Source organism: Bombus vosnesenskii, unplaced genomic scaffold (assembly GCF_011952255.1).
Source record: "Bombus vosnesenskii isolate JDL3184/JDL3185 unplaced genomic scaffold, Bvos_JDL3184-5_v1.1 scf7180000013339, whole genome shotgun sequence".
NCBI lineage: Eukaryota > Metazoa > Arthropoda > Insecta > Hymenoptera > Apidae > Bombus > Bombus vosnesenskii.
In genome coordinates, this window is record NW_022882976.1 from 1,745,217 (window position 1) to 1,765,434 (window position 20,218).

Sequence of the window (20,218 nt, forward strand, 5' to 3'; positions counted from 1 at the left end):
ACTTCGGGCAATGTGAGAGGAAATGGTGACAAAATGGTGTGAAAGTGGCCTGCAGGTGTTCATTGATTTGTTCCTATGTTTTAACTATTTTTACGTGTATTTGTCTCTTTTTGTCTTTTTTTTTTTTTTTTAGATAAAAGACAATTTTTCCGTTTTGAAGCTACAAAGTTCGAAAATATAAAGAAAAATTCTCAGTACCCCTCCCGGTGTTATTTTTTTCTAGTAGAGAATTTCACGTGCACGACGTCCTTGTTATCATTTTGTGTTAGAAATCAGATGCACCTGTGCATCTACGTGTCTTTTATTTCTTGAAATGTTATGCATGCCCTCGTTACTTGTTTCTTTGTGCATGGAACTTTTGTCTTCTCGCGAAAACAAATGCGCGATCTACATTTTAATAGATGTCATGATATTACACAATATGTAGCAAACATTAATATTTATTTTAATTTAAGCATCACGATGATAAATTATACACCACTTAAATTTATAATTTTACGGAACATTTAACGAAATTAACGTACGCTGTGTAGAATACAAGACATTTTAAACTAACATTACTCAGTAGTTACCACGAATTTACATTAATTTCATGATTGCATAGTGTATTCCGCTGCATCGTTACAGTCGGAAGTTCCTTCGTTACGGTCTTTTCCCTTTTCCTCTATTCTTTCGCTCTCTTTGAAAGAAAAGCGATCAAAGGAATACAATATCTCATTGAACATACAACCATGTTCTTTCAAATTCAATTTTCCGCATATATAATATATCGTTTATTCATATTTAATTCATGACGGAGAAGTTACACAGACTCTAAAGCGTAATTTTCTTTTCAGAAGCTCACAGAGCCCTAGAGCTCCTCGAAGATTATCACGCGAAGCTGACGAGGCCTCAGGACAAACAACTGCGATTGGCCATCGAGCGTGTCATACGTATTTTCAAAAGCAGACTCTTCCAGGCATTATTGGGTAAGCGTTTACAACGACGTTTAACAATTCTCATTAAAAATATTCCTCGGATATTTTTGAAATATCTTCACTGTGCGTTTCATCCGAGAAATACGTTCTCCTACATTCCCAATGTGTTTTAAAATTCGAAAAATTCCGACGATTCATGGAAGATTCAAAGGAAGCGCACGCCTCGTCCCATTCTCTATGCTTCGGCTCAATCTCATCTTATTTATCGGAACTGGCACGTTGCCTCTCGAACGTTTCTCGCGCCATTGTTATTCGGAATAAAGAGCTCTTACCGCACGATTCATTCCGTTCGCATCCTCTTTCAGACGAAAGCTCGTCCAAAATTTTGACCGAGGCTTTGTGCGATCAACGGAAAAAGAGAGAGAGCCAATATCGAGCCTAGCTTCTGCTTGAATTCAAAATTGAACATTCTCACGGATATGCGAGATCCTTCGTGGATTTCTTTGAATACATACTTTCTTAATATCAACTCAAGATCTTTTCCTCATATTTCTTTTTATACCAGCGAGAATGATAACAATCAAGTATCTTTTAACCTACTTTTGAACCTTCCGTTATAAAAGAATATTTTTATTCTAAATTGCTTGCAAAGTCGTCGATTTTTGTCATTAATTATTTTTCATTACACTTTGTTTTCATTAAATATTAATTTACCGTAATGTCTGTCGTGAACAGTAACAACTAAATGAGTTATGACCACGGTGGTATTCTTACAATTAGTCCACGTATATTTTACAACCTTCTGATTTCTTCGAATTTGCAGAATCATGCTGCGAAAGAGTTTTTCAATCATGATGGCTTTCAAAATATTCTCTTTTGGTTAATGTAGAAAATTTTCGGACGTAAATCTACCATTGACGCATCACTGGGATATTTTGAAAATGGTAGAACGTTGCGTCGGTTTGTATCCGACAACCGTGGTAACCGTGTAAGTTACTTTGCGTACCAGATTGTCCTATTCCGTCCACTCGGTATAATGCTTCTGCATAGAGGAGATTAGTCTGCTGCACGTGCGACTGTGTCGGTTGCACCGATGCCGCGCTTCGCCTGTTAGTGCTGATAAACCCGAAACAGCTTCGCCTCGAGAGTCCCATCGGTGACGTGGACAATGGCCGCAAGATTACACGTCATATCAGCTACGCTAAGTACTTAACGAGATTGGAATATTCCGTGAAACACCTGAAATTAGCGTCTTTCTACCAAAATGATTCAAACACCACCAGCCTTAATTGCTAACAAAATGATATTCGCGTTCGACCAAATCTTGCTTTCTTAAAATCGTTTTTCCATCTTATCAGTGAAAAGTGAATGTTTGAAAAAAAAAGTTTTAGCGTGTTTCGCGATTAATCATTATTACAGTCGTTTGAATTGAATTTGCAGTTCAATTTGGAAATTTACTTAGTTACGAATGATATTAATTGGACATAAAATTCAAAAGATATTGTATTTGAGTGATTGGATGAAGTATAAAGATCGATCATTTGATTAACTCTGTCCCAAGAATCGATACAGGTATTGTACCTAAGTTTCCATTTATTCTGGCAGCGTCTCTAAAGGCACAGGTAGCTAGATATTCGGAGTAGAGAACGAGGGAGAATTTTTTCAGCAATTTTCTGAATTTTCCATGCGTTCCGTACCAAGTTGCTGAATAGGCTATGTAAATGTGCGTGCGAATATTGCACACATTCTTAATTCAGCTCGCAATCTCATTGCCACTGCATACGAGAAATTTCCATTTCAAGTTGTAACTGCGACTGAAACTCTACTGCTTTGGAAATAACTAAACTAAAAAATATGTACTACAATAAAACAAGTTAAATGTCATCTTTTTAATTAGTTTTTTCGCGTCGTCACGTTTGAACTTATTATACAATACATCGTATATGTCCTCGATTGCTCATAATTCCGCAAGAACCCTTTATTACCGTAGCTGGTTTTGAGGCTAACATCATAATTAATGATTCGAAGAAGATTGCTGCAACGTATCGTTGTTCGCATACCACAGTTTCCTGGTCAATGCCCACAAGGTTACGCGTCACGTTGGCAACGCTAAGTACGTAACAAGGTTACAATTTAGAACTAAGCACGTAACGGTGTTATACACCGGTGAACTTAGAGACAGAAGTTTATAGGAAACTGGACGACGAAATAACGACGCCGACTGAAATTGAGATGCAGTGCTCTCGGATATTTGGCCTTCATCAGCAGCGATTGTACTCGGATACGATGTCGCGTCGCGCTGATTTTCAACTTTCCCACAGTATAAGTTTGTCGTTAGCGAACTTACGACAATCACTGAACAAGTGTCCGTGAAACGTAATTCACTGTCAATCGTAGAATGGTTTGACTCCAACTGCTGAATCAGAGTATCTCAAGTTTCAAACCGAAGGAAAAGCAAGAAAGAAGATTAATTGGAATAAAAGTAGTTGGAAAGAGAAACGGGAGATCTATCCCACGCGACTAGAAGAAGATTCTAAATTAATTTACTCGAATGTCACGATAATTGTTGTACAACAGCGCGGCTACGGTTGCAACTGCAATCAGGTCACCGGGGAACGCCGGTACTTCTGATTTAATTTTCTCTAGACGAACAACCAGATTTTAATTATGTTTAACGCTTTTCCCGTATCTAAAGAATAATTTGGATCACCGGCGCTCACCTTAAGAGTATTTCTCGCGAACATCTCTCGTGTTTTCTATTAATTGTCGCGTTAATGGAACGCATTGTACACCAGTACTGACACCTTCGCGTATTTATGGAATTATTTTTCCTGAAACACGTTATATTCTTCACGCTTAGACGATTTAATGACCGAGTTGAAGGCAACGGGCAGAGAGGATTCGCATATCTGGAAATGTTTTCAGCAAATTTGTTAAAGATACGTGACACAGGCTCGCAAGGTACTCGTGCCTTTCCTTTGGTCAGCAAACTCGAAGATAATTCGAGAGGCTGTACCGCTATTTTGGACGAGTTAAAATACTCGAGTAGCTTTGGACGAGTGCTCTCAATTTATATCTCGTCCTCCCCTTCGTTCGCTCTCAGCCCTTTCCCGCTTGTTATCGTCGGCATCAGCTTCCTACCGATTATCCAGATGGATTGCGAATTATAGGACTTGAAAACGATGGAAGTTAAGAGGTGTCTTAACTCGTGAAATTGGCCAAAATGAGAAAATGGTCGATCCCTCGCGAGCAAACATCCGTGGCGGTTAACGAAATTTTTCTTGAAATTTCCTGATAGTTAAAATTAGGGCGATAAATTGACCTTCGAGTTTAAAGAGCTTCTCTTTCAATTTGTTTCCATCGGAAGTAGGTATGCTCCTCTAATGATCCTTCTACTCACATCCTAGAAAAGTCTCTGGGAAACTCGAACATTCGACGTTTCTAATCTCCCACTAATCTTACGAACCTTTTTGTCTGGTAAAGGAATTCGAAAGCCAGATTACAAGGAAACGTCTACTTACGAATACGTGATTTCCTTGAGCTCATGTTTCTTTCTGTTTTCTCTGTTCTTCAAATCCTTTAGAAATGACGGAGTCTTACCTCGGTTGCATCGTGTTTGGTCGAGGCTTCTTGAAATTCGGTAGAATTTACTTTTTCAAATGAAGGAGTACGATATTAATTGCAGGTCTACAAGAACCAAAATTGTATTGCATGAATATACATTTTATAAATTTTGTTTAAATTCTTACGTCATACATGCTGCCCTTTATTTTTCGAGATTGAATTTTACCTGTGTATTTAGCGAATGCGAACTTTGACGGATTTAGATTTAAGATCCTATTTCTTACATAGCCACCTTTCTCAAGAAAACAGATACGCGATGCAAGTCGTACCAAAGAAACCTAATTATAGGAGACCAGGCTGCTAATCTCATAATCCACATTTGCACCCTTCTTGCATAGTTTCGTTGCTCGTTTTTGTTGATAAATTTGCGACGCATTAGTTTACTAGTAAACAAAAAACAGATCTGACGAATTCTGGTTTGAATTTGAATACGTGATATGTTTTTACGATGGAAAATTCGTGTGGCCATATTTTCGATTGTTTTAATAAAAATTAAAAGAGAAATCTCTGAAAACGGTATGTAAATTTCTCACGTATAACCTATTTGATACAGTTCGTACAGTGTGCAGACACTCTACGGATCCAAATGTATGGTTCGACACGACATGAACGTGAAACATAGACACGATGCACTATTTTACATCTTGGTGGCGAATGCATCGGACGTTACGTTACAAAACACGACTGGCTGATAAATCCTTCTTGCCCTTGTACACGTGTACTAGTAGTTTAGGTCAGTTTTCAGCGATACATCAATGGATAGTTTTTACGGTGTTCTCTATATGTATTCTCTATTTACATTATTTTTCATTTATGTGATATAATGGACACCTATATTCTTTAATTCTCTTTTTCTTTTTTCCAAATGTTATGTGTTTTATATATTCTTTGATCAAATATAGAAATAAAATGTTAATGGAACTTGGTTTCCAGTCATGAATCGAAAGGGAGCACGGTTGTTATCGAAAGAGATACGAGTCTTGAACACCCAAGGAATTCATCGATCTTTTGGTTAAGAATCGTTAATGAATCGGGCGAAGCTTCATCTTAACGTTAACGTCTTTTAATGGAATCAGCCGCGGGGCGATAAACGTATTTCTCGATGCTTATAAATTAGACGTGGCTTGTTGACGTTGAAAAAGAAAGAAAGAGAAAAGGGGAAACTAAGCTTGTTGTCGCAGAGGTTGAAAATCAGCTTTCTCTCGCTTCTTTAAAATTCAGGTCGGTCATCGATCGGCGGAGAAAAATTTTCCCGAACAGCCTCGGGAAGGAGAAACATCTCTGGGGGAGGAAAGTATCGTCTACTTTTCGTGTTGCCCTGCAACTGCTAGAACTGGTAGGAGCCTGGTGTGGAGAGCGCGAAAGGCGGAAGAAAGGAGAAAAGAAAGTAACGAGACTAGAACGTAAAGAGGGGGAGGGAGGTAGAAAAACGAGAGAGAACAGATCAATTTATAAATCAATAAAAAGCGCGGCGGTGCTGTAATAAAAAGGAAATAAGAGTGAACGGGAACGAAATAGATGGAAGCTGAAACTACAACTCGGAGAAAAGAAAGTAGCAAGAAAATAGAGGGAATAGAGAAATATTAAAGTAGCAAGACACCGACGTTGATAAGTTTGTGGTTTCCTTTCTTTGAAGTAACCAGACAAAGGAAGTGATGAAGCCCTTTAGGGCAAGTGAAGCACAGAGGAAGAGAGGCAACTTCGCTCCTGTAATTTGAGCGAAGAATGAAATATCATGTTGGGTATCCAAACTTGACGCGTTACTGAGAACTTTACAATTATTGCTACCAATTTTGAATAACGTACCGCTCTACGCTATGTTACAGTTTAAGTAGCAGTTAAGACAAAAAATGTCTGACTCATGGACGTCGTTTGGTACACTATCAGTACCAGTTTATCAAGTGATCTGTCTCATTGACAACGTGATTAGCGAGAATCCGGTTCACGTTAAGGAACCAGCGTAAAAAAGCGCGGTGCGAAACTCGTATCCATGTCCGAAATTATTTACGGCGCATCGTTTGTTTTAATTACGATTAACTCTTCTTGCACGGTGTCTAGCGCTGTTGTTTTATGTATAATCTTTTTCACGGGTGCTTTTTCTATTCTGTGTCGCAAAATCCGATTTATTTCGGGCGTTAGACGCGGCAGCAGTGCAGAAAATTGCAGCTTCATCTGACCGAGCAATCATTCGCGCTAGGCTATTGCACTCACGGACGACAGCATTTTGGTGCACGACGGAAAATGAAAGCGGAACAGAGAGCCAGGAAAATGAGCGCATGAAGGGCGGAGAAAGAAATTGACACGCGGGGTAGACGTGCCGATGACGCGAAACGCGTCAGCTCTTGACGTATTTCAGCTTTCGGGGCTGTTCTTTTCACCTTCTCGTTCGGTCTTGTCGAACTTCCCGTAGCCTCGATGTCACTATCACGTAGCAATCCCGTTCGCTTTGATCTTAAAATTGTGCTCATAATTCTAATTTGTTCGCCTTACTTGCACTTTACTTGGAGAACACTATTTTGACGTTAAAACTGGCAACTTTAATATAGCAGACATAGACGAATCCAATTAAAATGGTACAGTGAAAATAAGGAGACACGTAAGATTGTGTTTCCATATTAATAAAAACGCTTAGCTATTTTATTAAAAGCACTCGTATGTTTTTAGAAATTTCAAGAAACAAAAGATCTAAAATCTGTCATTTTGAGATTTTTTCGTTTCGTAGCTCAACTGATTTAACGTTAATTAGATCTTACATCATATCAGGAAAATCGTTGTTCACGAAGAACCTTCGATATCGTAAACAACGAACTTTTATTAGAATCTGAATACCTTTTGCAGGCAGCAGAAATTCGATCGATATTCTTTTCATGAATATCGCCATGCTCGTGCAATTTCTCAAGCACGTGTTCTTGCCGGTACAAGAGTCAGGCATTGTTTCGAGGTTTAACAACGGCAAGGCTTGGGCGATTTTTATCGAAATTGGAATTGCGCACGCTATCACGGAACAATTATGGCTAATATACGTTTCACGCGTAGAAGAAACGACTCGTGTACGAGCTAAGCCGTAAAAAATCGCGCGAAATATTCATAACGCGAAACAGCGAAATATGAACTGTGGATAATATGGAAATGGAAACTGAATAGTGCCGAATTTTTATACGAAGTTTCGGATTACTTATCAAATTTACGTAACGAAAAGTATTGTATTTCGAAATAACTGGAGAACTGATCGTATTGCTTTGGAAAAATTGCATTTTCGCTTACTGGCTTCTTTGTCATCGAGCTCGGTAGCCACTGATACCATTGCTGAAATTTTCAAAATCGAAACGCCAGTATAGCTACGTATATGTATTTTTATACGTGCGACCCTCGATCTCTTCTTTTCTCCTATTTTCTTCGGCCAGAGATTGGAAATACCTGGTCGACGATTTCGCATCGATCAATCTCCGCTCTCTTTTGTGGCTCGATATTGAATGCACTTTTTTATTCTTATTCATGCCCCCGCAGCAGTAGCAGAATTTCAAACGTGGTTACTTTATTTGGCATGAACTGTATTTGGCAATATCAGAATTTAATATGCAATAAATTAAAATATAATCTAATTTTAGAGATATAACGTTCGATCTAATTTAATTAAAATGAAATCTAACCTAACCAATTTAATTAAAATGTCGAAATTAATCGTTGGGATAATGCACGTTCGTCTCGCGAAAAGAAATTTGGTATAAAATATAATTATTCCAGTAATATGCTGCATAATATATATTACGCAGAAATGTGCGTAAGTTTTTTTTAATATTTTAGATTATATCGTAAAGCGAAATACAAAAATGGAAAATAATTATCCAGGTGTTTAAAATTCGTCGGTCAAGGAATCAACCATAGAAGGAAATAGAAAAGCTTCAACAAACATGCGTAGGTCTCACTCAGGACGGTGCTTTTAATTTTCATTGTTTTTGCCTTAGTACACGTGTATTCGTAAACAATAGGATCGTGAATACAGTGTATCATGTTCATCGTCGATCTTAAAATCTACTTTGCTTCCCTCACGGTTCGCAATGCTCGGTACATAGTGCGGTATATAAAGGAGCATATGTATCTTTATATAACGAACTTTTGTCCCCGGACCCGAGTATTCATTAATTACCATTGTGTAGTAGCCTTTATTGTCACGCAGGGCTTTGTTTTGCGCGCGGGATACGCAGCTAGCAAAGTACCTGGCTTCCAATTCTTAGCGTGGCCTTTCTGTGGCAAAACACTTAGATTTATTCGAAACCGTTTTCCTTGTTTGCATTCAAAAATACGAATGACTTTGCTGAGTCTTTTTGTTGCTGCTCGAAAATTTAATACTTTCATGGTGATTTTAATTATTTAATTTTATTTGGAAACAGTTATACTTCAGTCAACAAAAAATCGGTTCCTTTTCGCTAGAAATTCAATAGATACGATGTACTTGAAAAAGAATAGTGTGGTAAATTATATTAACCCCTTGTTTCATAATGTCTTGTCATATTCGTAATAGACTATGATGGAACTACAAAGCAAGGGCTGTGCTCGCAATGAATTTTTCATTATAATTTAAAATTTTGTTCCAGCTCATAAAATTGACAATCATTAGATCCATGATTTTAGTATCAGTTACAGAATTTTTTAAAAGTAAATAATTCATTGTATAATATAGTATAATATAGCATAAGTTTAAGAAAAGACCAGTCTGTTTGGCTTTTAACGTAAAATAGATTCCGTATTTGGATAAATATTCGTATTCGATACATTACCTTTAGATAGAGAACAAACCCTTTGAAAATATGTAATAAATTCGTATTTTTTGGTAATACATTATGGCTTATGGCATCTAGGAATTCTAGTACATTAAACCACATATATGTATGTGTACAAAGTGTAGACGTATAGACGTTGCGTAGACGTATCCGTATCATATTGATGCACGGATCCTGTGCATTGATTCCACGTTTCCAATAACCTTATTGATATTGCATACAGCCCAATATCTGAATGTTGTAACAAAGTGTAAGCTCTCTTTGCGAAGGTTTTTTTTATCTACGTGTACAGTAGAATATATCTTTTGTAGTTACCATTTTCGAACTTTTATTTCGCTCTCGCAGCAAGCTTGACTTTTGTATTTTCTGTGTAAATACGACTACGATACTTGGATAAGTCAAATTTACTCTGTTAATGGACGCGATAAACGTTTATTCTGCTCTCATCAATGTTTTTCTTTCTTCAGCAACTCGAAAATTAATACATCACGCGCTTCCGTAACGCAAAATATTTGATATTTTAAACTTCTTTCATCTTTGCCAAGTTATTACGGTTTGTAAAAAGAATAATATTCAAATGTTTACAAACTTGATGAATTTATTTCATTGAACGAAAGATAGTACATTAGAAGAAAGTTTTTCGATCCGCAAGAAGATGGAAAATGCAGTTCGAAAAAAAGGTTTGTCGTTAAAACAAGATCGTTAACATGGATTTCTTGAGGCCGGTGGAATGGTCATTGGTTTCTGACGATGGCACGCTGCTCGGTGAATAGCGGCCTGTGTCGACGGGCGGGACAATTTGAAATTCAAAGCACGAGCAGGCAATGTTGTAAGATCGTTAACCGAATACTACGATCGTTGCTGCGGGCGCAGTCGTCGCAGTTGTTACGAGGGTGACCAATTTCTCTCGTTTTCCCCGAGAATCGTTCCCATTCGTTGCTCCATGTTGCACACATGAATCCGATTCGTCGCCATAAACTTGGCCATTAGCCGCTTTGTCACGATTTTCGGCCATTTTCTCGACATCTCTCTCACTCTGCGCCGGCCGTGTCGAAGAGAAGTCGCGGCATTGCGCTTTCCATAAATCCGTTCGCGTAATTCTCCTGCACTTCTTCGAGAACTCGCAGTTTCTCGGATTTTCTGCCAAGATCCATTGTGGTTCACCATCTTTTTTTACTTTAGAGTAACTGTAATATGGAAACATGATCTTTCGGAGAATCGTCGACGATATATATTCTCTCATCGCTCCTTTTTTCCTATTTGCATTAAAACGTTTTTAATTTGTCTCATTTTCCGAGACGTACGACGAATAACGGAACATCGTTTCGTAAATATTTTTTTTTCCACCGGCTTGTTTCTTCTGTCACCGTGTAAATGAAGTTGGAGCTGATGAAGAAATATACGAAAGAAATCACCATTCACCCCGATACATGTAATTTCATCGTTAAGCTTTACGTTACAACGAAAATGTAAATTACTATCAAGCCTACGGATTGTTGCATTCCCACAAACTTTTCGGCGGATCGTTGATGAATCAGACTTACGTTGTTCGATAAAAATATCTTATCCCACGATTATTTGTTCATTATTTCCTAACACCATGACAGAAAATTAATCTGACGTTTGCAGAGGAAGCATCGATCGTGTCTTTGTGTTCAAATTTAAGAACCATCTTCCATAAAGAATCTTGGTCGAGGTTGATGTTACGTCTCTCAGTGAAGAATGCTCCTTATTAATCTCGTTTTTAATTGCTACATTTGATCGTGTTCTTGTGCTAATAAAGCGACGTGTTCTTCTTACACGTGCGCGGATTATATTTTCTTCAGCACGAAACACGAAAGTTTGTCGATCGTTGCTTTCCCGGCTAGTAATCATTTACCGTAGCTCAGAAATAATTTTAACGGGCACAGAAATTCGATTTTCGCCGCAGCTTTTGCATCGAGTTCGTGAAATGTTATTTAGTATAACATAAATTAATTACTAGTTTATCCGTTGACGACCAACGGATAACTCGGGCAGATTATTCGACATACATATTCATCTCAATATTTCATGCATTTCATTTCCAGTAAAAGTATTTCTATATTTTCAGACTGTATACGGATGTCAGAAAATTACATTTAACGTGGCCGAATAATTAACACTTTTGTAACGTTATTACTTTATACATGTACGATTTTAATTGTTGAACGCTATTGGAATTTAATTTAATTCGTTACAAATGTACCGATAAAATTTGTTCATCGAATTAATTCGAAATCTCGAATAAACTCGTTATATCGTTGCAAGAAACAAGGAGAAGAATGTTTCGATTGGGTTCTTCCGATATCGCATCGATATAACTAGTTAAAGTTACGAATCTGTCGTTCGATATTGAACGAATTGTGATGAAAACGTTCGTTTTAATATGATTATTCATGCATCGATTCACTATATCCGTGCAAAGCATTACGTCGCTTTGCACCCTTATACATATCCGGTCTCAACTCAAAATCTTTTTCCGTCGTAACATCGTTCGAACCGCAAGAAAGGAAAGCGTACCTTTGTATCGTGTACGATACACGTCGGCTCTCCACTACATTCCTTTTTATCTCGAAACTCTAGATGCAGTCAGCATCTCATTATCCGTTATTATGCGAAATCACAAACGTGCATGCATAGTCAGCAGCATGTGAAATTTATCGGCAATTGGATCATGATATGTCCGGAAGAATTATCATTGATTCGTTCTCCTTTTTGGAAATTGATCAAAAACATGTAATGCGAGATATTTTATGTTAGATGAATAATTATTATAATAAGATACACAAGTTTCACCAAAGTATTCGAACACTTCTAGATCTTTTATTGGTACTAGTATGCTCGATCATATTGGTAAAATTTGAAATAAATCTGAAAATTTATACAGAAATTACAATATATTTAGTACAAGTAGATGTATATCTTGCAGAGATCACAAAAGTATTTTGACAATCAGTTATTCGTTGTATGCTGTATACTAATTTTTTTATTAAATATCTATTTGCAATAATTAATTGGTTATTTCTATATACATTTAAATGCTTTTATCAGCCTGTGTATTTTCCTCAATTTTATGTTAACGTATACATGCGAAATCGTAAAGATAGCTCTAAGAAGATTTTGTTTCTTTCGTCAAGGCGTGAGTGGTCATTAAGCGATTAAGCTGTTTAATAACGTTCATTGAGCGGAGGAATTTATGCCTCATTTGCGTAATGCACTACGACGTTGTCCCCTAGTGTCGTGGCAAGCGACGAGAGCCCCGACGAGACGACCCGCAGGCGGCCATTAACAACTTGCTAGAAACTTATTACGTCGTGCAGGGAATAAAACTAACATGGATACTTTCCATGAATACTATACTGGCCCTTATACCTTCGAATATAATGCTAACACCTTGCACTTTTTCATAGGTTTTTTCTATTATACCATACATAAAAAGCATTATCGGCTTACGTCACGTTTCTTGTCTAATATTTATTAATATCATAATAGTAGAATTATAATTTATCTTCTGATAATGTTACGAAATGTTAAGAAAACTCACAATGTTAACGAGATACAGTGGCAAATTACCGAAAAAATTACCATTCCTGAGTAGTTGAGAGATTCAGAGTTCTTTCAATGAAGTTTCAACTGTACTGAAAACCATTAGCCGTTATTGTTTAGACAGTGTTGCACGGCTCTGATGTTTCGTGTTTCTCGTTATATTACGGTATTTCTGTATTGTATTATATTTGTCCTTATACATATTTGATTCACGAAGTTAAAATGGAGTTGCTCCGGAAGTTACTTCTCTAGATTGAAGTTACGAAAACTTAGGAATATTGGAGGGTGAAATTGAGTCACGACAAAAGAAAAATGGGAACGATACTTTCAAGAGAATCACTTTTATAAGCGAATGGCCTGCCGCGTGGTTTTCCCATCGATACGTTTCGATGTCTTTTGCATTGTTCTCTCAATTAAAAACCCATATTACTCTGCACCGTGTTAGCATTACATTCATACCCTTTTAACTAGATATTTCGCGACAGCAGCGAGGAAATAAGACATCAAGGGAGAACGCGAAAGACGATTTAGTTCAGTTTGATACGAGCGTAGTTTAAATAATGCGAGTTTTTTTCTAACTCTAAGCAATTTGACGATCATGAGTCCTGCTGATTTTTTCTTGTAGCGAATTTTTAACGATGGTACTTTCTAAGCGAAATAAAAATAATTCTTTACGTCAACCCTTACGGAGAACTGCCGAAAGTTTCAAGAACAGTTACAGACACTCTAACTTTCTAACTAATTTTCTCCACAAGCAGACTGTTGCTCTTTTTATTCATGTTTCCGCGGTTCAACTTCTCGGTCGCAGATGAAAACACATTTTCAACGTGTAATTCGACCCGGTATCGAAATAGAATTCACGATGTTTTCTTTCAACAGTATACCCAACAGTGTGCGATTGTAACCGCCTATTTATATGCATTATGCTTGCACAGAACGCTTAGGTCAGTATCTGCTTACAGTGCATGTGAACGAATATTCCCTACTACGGTGCTTATACGGTGACCATGTAACGTATCAGACAGTCGACAGACACGCAGAGTATCAAGCCATGTGGCATTTCACTCACCGCCTTGTTATAAACTCAATTACGGTGTTACTTACGCCATATCGTGGCTGATCATGTAATGTCGTGTGTACTGTCTGACTAGTTAGCGATCATATCTACTTGCTATCGCGTAGCAAAGTTCCGAAACATCGAGCTTACAAGACTTTCTTGAGGTTAAAACGATTATTATTAACGACACGTTTAACCTCGTTTATTTTGCATATGCCCATGTATTCGTTATTTTATCATTTATTTTTTATGATAATTCGTTATTTTATCATTTATTTTTTATGATAATTATCGCTATAGTTGATTTTGTTCAGATTATGTTTGGTACAATTTGGTAAAGAAAATTTTTGTTTTCAAGTTCCCCTTTGAATCGTGTTCTGTTTGTCCAACGCGATATATCCTTGTAGCGAACTATTTATGTTTCCAGTTGATGCATTGTTTGCCGTGTAGACCAAGTTTGTAGTTTCTATCCTTAATGAGTCCACTAATGGAAATTATCAGAGCTACTGCTTTCGTAGGAAATAATTAGTTCGTTCGTCCTAAGACAGATTTAAACAATACAAACTAGAACTAGCTAGGCGGTTCTGTAATTATTGTAATATTGCGGCATGTCTCGAAACAATTGAATTAATCTATTTATTGCCAAAATGGCAGACATAAATGGCCAGATTAATTCTTCATACTTTATACAACTAGGTCGAAGATGCAGTAATATCTCAATATTATGCGAATATATTTTGATAGAAAAAGAAAAAAGATATGAATGGGTATTACACAACGTCACTTCATTACTGGGTACGTTCTAGCTATCTTCGAGCAATTTAATTTCCTGTTCAATTCCGAACCAATTCAATGAAGCGGGAGAACGTACTGGTTTGGGAATAATAAATGACGTCGTAAAATAAACATGCAAAAAGACGAAAAGAGTGAAATATAAGAACAGTGACTGTTCGTATGGTGATAGCGGGTTTGGGTATTTCACTCGGCCAAAGCGGCAAATGGACCCGAATCTATCGGACTTGCACATCGAAGAGCAAAAGGGGTGTGATGGAAGCTGAAGCGGCTAGACGCCGTAGGAAGGGCAGTGAAATATTGCCTCCGAATTCTGCATCCACCGACTCGTCTGCCTCTCTCATCCCCTTTCCCTTTCCAGTTCCTTTTGAACACCTCCGACTTGCCGAAGATTCTCCCTTCCAGACGAAACCAGAAGTTAAACGTCGTCGCGTTTATTTCATGTTGACGTCTCCACCCCTTATTCCCGACTTCTCTTTCTCCTTCACTTTTCATACTCTTCTTGCATGGTCGATTGCTTCAACCCTCTTTCTGATACCGTTTGCGTGATGTATCGGTAAGTACGGTTTGCTTCTGCCAGGTACTTTGACATTTTTATCCTGTGAAACACGAGCCTTTGGACGATTCTCGTTCAAGGGGCTCATTTGGATGAAAGTATTATCATCTCGGCACTTTGTGTCCGTCATTTAATGGCTTATCTGCATGAAAACGATTCGAATTTTCTATGTTTTATTTATATGTGGGTGATTACAATTATTGTGTAGTAAAAATTATGGTTCAAATGGAGATAAGGCAAATAAATTCGTTTGAAGACTGAATGTTTCCATATTTATTTCATTATGTCATATTTTCATTTCCTTGTAATTATAATTCAAGAAAAAAGTGGAGAGAGAATATTGCAGTGTCATTTTTTCATTTTTTTCTCTTTTCTTTTTTTTTTAATAACAAGGAAGAACCCCGCTGTGTTACCGGTAAATTGCCTTCGCTTAAACATGTTAAATTAACGAACGTGGAAAACCAACTATTAATGGGCGTGTTATGTTTCCTAAGTAAACTGACAAGTACTCGTTTCCTCTTCGGCCGTTTTTCCCCTTTCAACTCTCTGCCCTTGCTGCAATTAACATGGCTGTATAAGCTAGCAAAGCGAAACGACCTGAAGTTTCATCGGTAAAGCAAAAGAGTTTGAATGAAACTGACAAAGAAAGATATTGACATCGATCGTGTGACAAGCTGGGACACTAGTGACAATTAACTATGTACCGTTGATTGTTCTTTTAATTTGCTTGCTACCTGTAACACGATTTTAAGCTATTCTTTAGCGGTATCTGACTTTCGTTTCATTTAATCCCGTCGAAACGATCGTATTCATTGCCTTCTCATATTTTTTTCTGATATGTATATATGAACTATTTAGAAAACTCCACTTTCGAAACAGTTCTTAATTTTAATATTAGGATTAGTGTTTGATTGTTCTAAAGCTAGGTGATTATTATCAGCGTGGCTAATTAGTTCGGTTCAGCGTGTAATTCATACAATTCGTAATTCATATTTATTCTTACGTTTTAAAATTTTATAGTTATATGTATGAAATTGGGAATTCGTACAATTCCGAAAGCTTTTCGTTTAAATGATATTTCGGCTAAAACTACTGGAAAAGGCAGGACTATCGATCTCTGAATTTTCATTAGGTCACTTCGTCCTTTTGTGCACTCCGATATCGTTTCTTAACTTCGCAGGACACGCTGTCATCGAAAGTCACTAGATTAAAGCTGTTGGATAGTGACACGGAGACGCGTGTATGCACAATTACTTGCAAACTTCATCGTATCAAACTATAAACTAATCAAACTTTCTCGATCTGTCCGTTGGCTTTGACGCGGTGTCTTGTTTTTCCACTCGACTCTACACGCGTATGATACCAGGTTACCTATAATATCACGCCATGTCAACAATTCTGGTTGCATCTAATTACTTTGTATGTAGATTATAAATATCATAGTTTTATTCACGCTGTGTTCGTACTTGTCACTTTATATTGATTTTTCGTGAGATGCATGCCCTTTCGTTCGAAAAAATTAACTTGTTTAATTAGATTAATCTTTTTCGTTGATTCGAAATGCATTTTCCGATGAGCCACGGGGCGAGATCCGATTTATCAAAAAGGTTTTTAACAGTTGGAAGAAAGTTAATTACTCGCCGGAATAAATGAACGTGGCTTCATTCCGTTGTTCTCCCACGATGATGAAAGATCTTCCTCCATTTATCTTCACGGAACTAACGGAACTCGAGCTTTTTGCACGAATTTCTTGATGCAATCGCGATTTAATACGTTTCTTTCTTCGCCCGACTTCGGCCAGATTTTACCCGCGCAAACGATCACTGCTGCATGCAATTCTTCTCTATTTTCGTCTTCGAGGATTTTCCTCGTCGAGAATTTCTTCCATACATTCGAATATCCCTTATTCTTAAATGTGCTTTTCAGAAGTCAGACTGATCGACTACACTTTTTACTAATTTCTTAAATGCACGATTAATATTCAATTCTCCAAGAACGAACGACTTACGTTTGTGAGTTAATTTATTGCAGGGAAATGATATGGATAATATCTGGTAAATTCTAAGGTAAATTTAAGCGACAGTGTTTTCAACATCATCACTTCTCTGTACTTTTCAATTTCCGGAGTTGATCAATGTCGTTTTTAATGTTGAGAAAAGAAAGTAAGGAAGGAAATACTATCATATCGCCACTTTGTATACGGACCAGTTATCATAGTTGTAAATGTAAGTTATTGTGATTCAAGATAGTTTTGTAAATCGGCATTTTATTGGTCTTCGGCATGGAAAGTAGGTTTCGAGGTTTCCATTGCATGAAACATAAGAAACAGCAAACGCAATGCAGTGTTCCAGTTGGAACTTTCGAAACGACATTTGCTTGGGTAGTTGTTGACATTATAGAGGTTCATTTAATGGTTAGGTGGCTGTAAACCAACATACTCCGAAATGAAAGAAGTGTAATTAAAGCGGGTGGGGATTAAAAAGTAACAGAAACGACACATAAAACTGAAGACCTTAACAGCGATATTGATGTTTAATAGCGACTGCTGGATTAGCTTCGCTTATGGAGCCAGGTTTTATGATTGATGATAAAATATAACCGCAGTTCGCATCAGTCTTTTTGTGCATATAGAACAACTAATGAAGGAACAATTTCCGTAATAAAATTCTCAATGTTTTTTGGAAATTCGTTCGTATTAGTGAAGATGCATTGGAACTTGCATGTTATTTAAAAAGAATTTTTGAAAGAACGAAGAAGCAAAGAAGAATATGTACGTATATGCTAACGAAATTAAACGATATTTGTCTTTAAAGTTTCATTTCCATTTCATTCAAAAATTGGAGATAGGTTTCAAATGAAGAATGAAAAAAACCTCGATCAAATCGGATCGGAACGAATTGAAAGTTTCAATCGAAAGACTATGAATAGCTTTTTTCTATATACGTTGATTGTTTTTCTCTTCCTTCTTTTTTTTTTTTTTTTTTTTTTTTTAAGTAAAAGAATGGTAGCTCGACGAGTTTTATAGTTTCTTTGAAATCGTTCTGTGCTGACTGAGAGACGCGCAATATTTTCGAGGAAAGCTTGTTTTATGTCCGTAAATATCGTGCTGACTGAGGAGGAGATGAAAGAACTGTATCGAATTTCGAGATTCGTGAACAGCAATTCGTCGTTCCTTTGTTCGACTTGTTCGCGTAATATTTCGACGTGTCATAAAACTATACGAAATTTCACGGTTGGTGTATGAAAGACAGATGTTTCTAACGAAACTGATGGCGGTGTAACCGATTTTATCGATCCGTTCATCGGAAGACAAACCTTTCCGAATGGCGATATTGAAATTTCGATATTAATTTCGTAGCGGCTTGATAGAAAAAAAGCATGCTCCACGTTGATTGCAAATAACTCGATGCATCTGTCACGTTCAATTGCTCAGTTTCTTCGAAACAAAAACCCTTATTTTCTTTTTATCTTGCAGTTGATTACTGCATTTTTTACTCTTGCAAATACGATCTCGTTGAAAAGAGTTTAAATTCTCCTGAAGTAAAAATCGTCGAATAGAAAACTGCTCAGACGTTAGTTTCTAAATTGTCTGTATAAACAAGTTCCCCGAGCTAATACAATAGTTCCTTTGAAACATTGCATTGCCTACCGCTATCACCGCGTGATGTTCCGATAAAACTAAACGAGCAAATCGATACAAAATTGAATTTATATGACTCCTTAATTATCTACCGTTTGATCTGAGCAATGATTACATTGGTGCAGCTAATTCTTCTATCTTTGATATCGAGTTTATTGCTTCCCCGGCTTTTATTCGCTGAAACTTTGCCGTATTTACCGCGCTGTTTAGCAAAGTACGACTGGCGTATAGTTAGACTGAAAAGGCTGACGAAGAGTTGGGAAAACTGGATAAACAGGAATAAGTGGGTTTGACGTTTACGAGCAGACCAACTTTTCCGCGTCGAAGAGATATTAGACTTTAAATGACGGCATTAGAACTTGACTCGCCTGAGAGTAATATGGTCTATAGTTTACACTTTGCGACGGAATTTCGCCGGTTTCCTTGGCAGTCGACGAAATTGCGGTCCGTGACGTTTCGTTTTAAACAGAAGATAAATAATTACGGAACAGGTAATTGCTAAAGTGTTTTCCCTTCGCCGTGTTGAGTACGAGATATTTGGAAAGTCTTTCACATCTAGGCGAGTCGAACAACGGGAAAAGATACTGTTGCCTGTTTAATAGCACGACGTCTGGAAATTGTAGAAACGTAAAGATTATCGTGCGCTATTTATCTTTGCTCATCATTGTACAACGTTTTACTAAGAGAGATCACGTTCATCAAGAATACATACAATCTGCGATTAAATTATTACTCCGGCATTTTCGAAAGCGATACGCCGGGAGACGGAATTAGCAAATTTAGCTCACCAACTATAAAAGTTGTTTACATCGATGCGATATTTGCGTTCCGTTGATTTACGCTTGCTGGAAAGTTGGTGACTATGTGTCACGCACATGTGCGAGCTACGTCACTTTTACACCGCGTTTCGAATAAACAACTTGTTAAAAGATTTTCGCCCAAGACAATCACAATCTTGAGATAAAGAGATCAGACGAGTCTTGGAATAAACACGTTCCTGATATACATGGTTTTTTAAGTGTATGTATAACTCATAATTCGAATTATCATCTTCGTAAATCTAACAAATTATGCCTTCGTTCATAACAAATTATTCGTTCATAATCTTTTTAAGGTTTCGCTATTTGTCCGTAATTATATAGACGATTCTTTATAATCGGCTCCCTTTTCATCGAATCAATCCGTCGTTTCATTATCCAACGTTTCCTTATTGTCTTCTTCCCTTGACTTTCTTTAATTGCTGATCTCTTTAGCATTTGGGTCAGACACGATTATTTAAACGAT

At 37.2% G+C, this 20,218-nt stretch overlaps 1 protein-coding gene across 6 annotated transcripts in view; it reads left to right on the plus strand.

The window, feature by feature from the left end:
- Positions 1 to 20,218, plus strand: part of LOC117236049 (disks large 1 tumor suppressor protein-like) — a 440,507-nt gene that overhangs the window by 69,490 nt on the left and 350,799 nt on the right. For all 6 annotated transcript variants that reach the window (XM_033498652.1, XM_033498654.1, XM_033498657.1 and 3 more), the window contains one exon: positions 837 to 968. In XM_033498652.1, coding sequence (XP_033354543.1) covers positions 837 to 968 — 132 coding nt within the window. The remainder of the gene's footprint in view (positions 1 to 836; positions 969 to 20,218) is intronic.